Genomic DNA, 6,776 nt, shown 5'->3' on the forward strand with positions numbered 1-6,776 from the left:
TAGCTGTTGGTTGGCAACGGAGTGTTGTTAGAATTAAAAAAGAATCCACGTCCTATGTATACCTGAAATACTGTGTAGAAATAACATGAAGATATCAAGTAGTTACATATGATAAAGAGACAGTGGCAGATTGTTTATGTATAGGAATACCTTGTCTGGAGATCATAACAGGATTGGGTATCTTATTAAAAAAGCTGTAACATTTAACACAATCATTAATGTTAGAAGCATAGATGAAAAAGATTTATAGTACAATATATTAATCAGAATAATGGACAGACTTTGTTTTAAAGACAGCCATCAGAATTGATATCATGCACCAAAAAAGTACTTCTGTAGATTTTAAAAATATCTCATAAAAAAAAAATTCCCACAATTGAAGGAAGTTTGATAAAAATAGCGTTGTTTGATATTTTATACTAAGAAAGTGCTTCATTGTAAAGAATAAGAATGTTTGATTGATAAGATTACATGCATTTTAGCTCCACATTCTAGATAAATATTTGTAAATTTGTGTTTCTTCTGTGCATCAGTTTTAATGCATTCAATTATAAAGTCTCTTTAATTTGATTTATGAACTGATTACATTGTACTTAATCAGGTGGTGCTGTAAGAGATAATTATTTAATTACTGTACAGTGTTGAAAATTTCATGTTACTTTTATCTTGGATTGTATAAAAGCGCTGGTCATTTCGTACCCGATACATAAAATCTGTTGTCATGGTCACTCTGCTTTTAAACTTTCTCTGTGGTTAGCATAATGTCAGTTGTTATTGCCTATTGTGAATGCTGTATAGATGAATAATTTATGTATCATTGCATCTCGCTGACCATTCAATATTTCAGAGTGGGCTGATGAGAGCGTGAGCAAGGCTGAAATTTTACGGCTAATCTACCAAGGCAGATTTCTACATGGAAATGTTACTCTAGGAGCCCTGGGACTCCCAGCAGGCAAGACATGTGTTATGCATTTAGTACCCAGAGAAAATCTTCCAGAACCAAATTCTCAAGGCAAGTATTAATTTTGGTGAACTATATTTTTAGGCATGTGATTTGGAATAGTCAGTTATAGGGTAATTGGATATACAGTATTTTTGTTTCTTTGTGAATAATTTAGAAATATTAAGGATCTCAAAATTAAATGATTTAGAGCATTGTATGTATTACACTTGTAACAAAATGACCTGTTTGATTACTGAAAAAGTAGCATTGCCAACACATGAGATTAATTTTTATTTTTCTCCAGATCAACGTCAGAAAAGCAAGGGTGGGACATCGAGTTGTTGCTCGCCTTCCTGCAGTATCCTGTAACATTCTTGTGTAGACAGTTACAGATTGCTGGCTCAAGTTACGATCATATACATCCTCAGACGTGGTGCCCTAAAACCCACGTCTTTTAACTGTAGCCTCTCAACTCCACCATCAGTTTGTATCAAGTCTGGCTTCCACAAAAATTTGCCACATCTTCTGGTAGTTGTCTGGCTCTTCCTCGTTAGGGTGAAAATATTCACTGACCTTTAATTTCACTTGGACTTGATGCTGAAGAATAGTCCACCACTAGAAGCTAATTATTACAGTCGAAACCTATATAGTTATTGGTATTATTTTTGATACCATGAATGGTATATATCTCAGTGAAAGTGGTGTGCTGTTGTGCTCATGACACTGTCCATATTGTTACTACCGAGCCTATAAAACATCCGAAGTAAAGACTGCACCCTTTGTGCTGTATTAAATCGTGTAACATAATTGATTGCATTAAACCAAGTGCTAAATAGCTCCCTCCAGCTTCCTTATTGATTCCCCAGATACGTGTCCATAAGTTCAAACTGTACTATAGTCGGTCACAGTTGTGGGGAGCTGAAATGGTGACTTTCATACCGATAACTGATTTGCTACGCTTTACAGTGTGAATGTTGTTAAGGAAGACTTAGAAAAACAATTTCAAATTCTAAAAGGGTTGGCCTAAGAACACTACTGACCTTGTATGGGTTAATCTGTGATGAATTTCTTCCTTGTCTATCTCTTATGCTATGTAGGAGATGAATTGACTAAGGTTAACTGTTGTTTCATCCAAGATAAAAGTTCGTTAATGTTATTAAAATATAAAGAGGTTCTTGAAGATTTTACGTCATACAATATTGGAAAGTCGGTGAAATTTTTATGAGAGTAGAGAGAGAAAGAGAGTTTCCATGGAGCTTTCAGCCAGTAGCTGATTGTAGTTTTGCAAGCACTGGTACAATTCACAATTGTATATATATAAATATAAGAAAAAAATTGTGATATCAGTAATGTAGTTCACTCATATATCTGTCCAAACTTTCTTTTCAAGGCAGTTGTTTACACCAAGTGTTGCTTTATTTGTTTCTTGCCCACGTATGGGTTGTATATTTTCACGGTAATGCAGGGCATGCTGCGGTTACCTAAGTAACATCTTGTCGTGTGACTTCATCCGTTTCCTTTAATGGTATTATGAACTTGTAGTTCTATCATTAAAAACAAAACAAACCAAAAAAATGCCTATTGCAGTGTTTAGCTTATTTCATCCAATGTGTATTGCTGTAACATAATTTTAATTTGGTAGTTCATGAAGTTGAATATTTGTTGATTAATCCCCAGTAATATAACATTTTATAATGATGGGGAATCTAGCCACGTATGAGTTGGCTCTAGTGGTGCTTTGCCCAGCATGCCTGCCTGTCCGTGTGAGCCAAGACCGTATCCCCTTGAAGTCCTATAGGTGGCATTGTCAAAGAATTGCCACTTGGTTTTGTATTACAGTAATAATATATCATAAAAAAACATTGAGCAACGCTTAACATAGGACCTTCCATCTTGGTCAGTTGGCCTGACTGAAGTATCTTTTTTATCTAGCCATAATAGAGATGCTATGTAATTTATACCGTAGCGTATGCTAATCTAACGTCAAACTTATCGTAATTTCAGTCAAGACAGCTGAACCTCTATTAATCTGAGAGGTCTATTGAAATCTGTTAACAATTGTTGCCCATAACTTGATCCTTACTTTAGATCTGACAAGTTGAAGTCATATAATGACAGGATCATGAGATTACCTCCATCTGACAGCTCCATTTTCATTGTAAGATGAGGATATGTGAGTGTGTTTGCATGTTTCTTCTATAGAATATATATATACTTGGCATTTAATAAATGTCTGTGCTAAATATCATTTCATCTCATTCCATTTCACAAACTCATGATATGCTCATAATTCATCAGCATGTTTGGCTCTATGTAATGTTCCTCTCAACATTATATTCACACCGTCTCACACCCCAGTTATTAGGAATTCTGCTAAGTTCCCAGTTACATTTGGACTGGAGATATTTACATTATTAATTTTATTGTTAGTTTAGTTCATGATCATAAAATAGCATTGTACCTCAAGCAACAATTTATCCTCAGCCATCAATAGGGAGGCTAATATAGCAAAATGGTAATGTCATATAAAGTCTTTGCTTGCAGATTGTTTTTGTGGGGGGGAGGGTTGTTTCATCTTTGCCATCAAACCTGATTGAATCTAAATAATTATAGGTTTTCATCCTCAAGCTTATTTTAGTACTCATGTATTTTTCTTGTGTATACCTGAGGAAATCAGTGAGAATTTATAGCTATTATTTGTCCGACATATTTCAATGCTGTTATAAGAAACTTTTGCCTTGAATGTTGATTGCCAAGGTACTTTTTTTTTTTTTTTCTTCTTGGGTTTTGAATCAAGTTAAACTCCTTTAAGGTAATGACCAACCATGAAATCATTTAAAAAGAAGGAAGTAGCAAACGTAGGGGAGGACCACTATATAACACGAGTTACCATTTGCTGTTTACATGATTATACAGTAGATATTTAACCTCACTTTGTGTATAGGCATGTTGTGAATAGAGATAACTATGTTGAATCTTAACTATGTTTATTGTATATAGCTACTGTTATTGCAAAAGTAAATCCATTTTTTTCTCATACATTTTTTTTATTTTGTTATGTATTAAGAAAGTGGTACAGAGCTCATGTGGCTTGTTAACCATATATACAATCAAACTACTTTTATTGAAGAATTTATTTAAAAGATTCTTAGTTAAGTATTGCCTCTGGCTTTGCTTTTTGTTTCTTTACGTTTTAGAACATTATTTTCTATGGTAAACTTTACTGGTACTCTCTAAATGAAAGATTAAGTTTTATATTTTAGCTACAATAAAGACTCATACACCTACCTCTTGTAGTGTGTCATGTATTTTTGCTCACTCTTTAGTAAGAACACAATAGATCTAGTTTTATAAATTCTTTCTCTTGTTAAATTTGGTCAGGAGTATTTACGTAACAGAGCCTTGTGGAAATTTTATTGATTTTATTACTTTTAAGATAATGTGTGTGAAACATTTAATTATCTGTATTTTTATTAACTTATCATTTATAAATGCTGTCATTTTGTTAGATAACAAAAATGATTCATTTGTCTTGAGTTAGCCATATGAATAACTTAAAAGATATAGAGTACTTATTATTTGTAACTGTTCTTCCTCACTCAAAGCAAAAAGAAGAAAATAATAAAAATATTAAACAGGTTAAGTGAAATATTTGTAAATTGCTGTAGTGTTTGTAATAGAATTATTGGTTAGGGCAAGGGAAGATATGTTGTTCATTACCTCTTAAAATTTCCTCTGTAAAATTGGTCAGTAAGAACTTCACAGGATAAAAGCTACCATCTCAGGATGTTTTAATCATTTGAAGTTACTCATTGATGTCTGTGAACTTCCTAATTAATTTTTGTTTTAAAAGAATTCTATGATGTTTTGCCGATGGTGGTAAAGCAAGATAAAGCCATATCCTAAGATTAAGGCTCCCTATTTTTATGAATATACAGTACCATATTTCATTTTATCCTCATGATTATCACAACCAATGCCAGTAATCTTGATTACCAGATGAAATCTACTTTGATTTTGGATTTGTCGCCGTCACGGACCTTCAGTTGAATAAGAGCAAATGAATACATCACTAACAACTAATTAATGTCTTGGCATTTAAGGGTGATGAAGATAACAATCATGTTGTATAGGCTCTTCCTTGATTCCCATACGTTACAATGCAACTGTTGGGGGGAGGGGGAGGGTATTTCATAAGGAATCATTAGTCTTCTCTTATAACGGACTGCAGAATATATTGCCACTGAAGTGTTTTTATTTGAACTTTAGTTTTTACCCATCAGATCAGTCCTAAATTTACTAGTGTATTTGGATTACATATAAGTCTTGTAGTTATTGCTGTGGACTAGGGAAACTGTAGCTTTAAAAGTTTTCACCTCTTTTTGATTATGTTTTTTCATCTCTAGTGTTAAATGTTATTGAACCTTCAACTATCCTTGTGCTTAGTTTCTTCCCCTCTCCCTGAAATATGTAAATAAGTTCAGTTTTGAACATTATCCCTCCACTGTGTATGGAGAAAATTACTCGGAACTTGTGAACAGCTGGTGTAAATTGCACTGCCAGAAAATTGTGGTCAATAATATTCTATTTAAATTAAATTTCTTTTTCAACTGTACTGTTATTTAACCATCATACTTCATTGAATATTCTAGGAATCTTGTACAGTATTATCTGTATTTTTATTCTTTTTACTTCTTCAGAAAGGTAAGGTTTATTTTTGATTCTCCATTTTTAGAGTTTTAGGTTTCCTAAAGCTGGTAAACTAGTTTTAGTGTAATTTGGTTGAATTTCAAAGAGCAAAGAAAATAGATTTCGGTGAAAACAGTTATAAATTTACTTGAGGTAATTCGGCCATCTTACATTAGACTGTGCAGTGATTAGAGAGTCAAATATATTGAAATCAGTGTTTAATCTGACAAGTTTGAAGATGCTTTGAGAGTAATAAATCTAATAAATTTAATAAATCTAATATATGCAATATATCTCTTCTGAAGTGCAAATGCATTTTAAGAACTGTTCCTTTGGATGTGAAATGGAAAGCGTAAATGAACTATGTTCCTTCTTGCCAGTCATGAGGAAGTCTAGGTACAAGTTTAACTTGGAAATGAGAGCATTGTGTACCTAGCATCCATACATTTTAAAATTGTAAAAATTAATATTGAGTAGTTGTAAGATATTTTATTGTTTATATACTTAATTTTTTAACAAGTGAAAGATGTGGAGTTTTAAGTGATGGCTTGAGGTTAAACCCTGAGGGTTTTGTAATCCTTGGTTTTAAGAAAAATAATCCCCAGTACAGTGGAATTAAAATTTTTATTATTTTTCATTATTTGGTGATTTTAGTTTGTCCTTTTGTCATTCCCATTTTGTTTGTATTCTGAAATGTATTCATGGAATCAATGGATGAATATTACATTAGTAATATTATTCCCTGTATTATATTGTGAATATTTAAATAAAGGACCATTGTCCAATTACTGGCGTGTTTCTGTTTCTTTACAAAAAAACTTATTTCAATTTTTTTCCTCAAAAATCACAATTAGTATTAAGATCATGCAGAATTTATGATAGAAAAAATTAAGCAATGCAGTTTTAAAGGTATTCAGTAGTGCATTGCGATAAGAAATTAATGGGTTCCGGAATGGCTTTTCTTGAAAATTTTGTATCCTGGGGCAGGTTTCGCATGTAAATCGCCTAGTCCGTTCCAAGCCCTACAAAACCACCACATGAAATTTTATAACAAAGATAAAAATGTTCCAAACACGATGGAACGCAACCATTTCGGATCGTTCAATACATAACCTAACCGTTAATACCTACAGTAATCAAATAT

At 32.7% G+C, this 6,776-nt stretch overlaps 1 protein-coding gene across 1 annotated transcript in view; it reads left to right on the top strand.

Annotated features, from left to right (window-relative positions):
- LOC137653409 (ubiquitin-like protein 3) overlaps positions 1 to 6,420 on the top strand; it is a 318,975-nt gene extending 312,555 nt beyond the window's left edge. The window contains exons 3-4 of the mRNA XM_068386772.1: positions 848 to 1,012; positions 1,248 to 6,420. Of these exons, the coding sequence (XP_068242873.1) occupies positions 848 to 1,012; positions 1,248 to 1,312 (230 nt within the window). The 3' untranslated portion in view covers positions 1,313 to 6,420. The remainder of the gene's footprint in view (positions 1 to 847; positions 1,013 to 1,247) is intronic.
- The last annotated feature ends 356 nt before the right edge of the window (positions 6,421 to 6,776 follow it).

This window comes from Palaemon carinicauda, chromosome 14 (assembly GCF_036898095.1).
Source record: "Palaemon carinicauda isolate YSFRI2023 chromosome 14, ASM3689809v2, whole genome shotgun sequence".
NCBI classification, from domain to species: domain Eukaryota; kingdom Metazoa; phylum Arthropoda; class Malacostraca; order Decapoda; family Palaemonidae; genus Palaemon; species Palaemon carinicauda.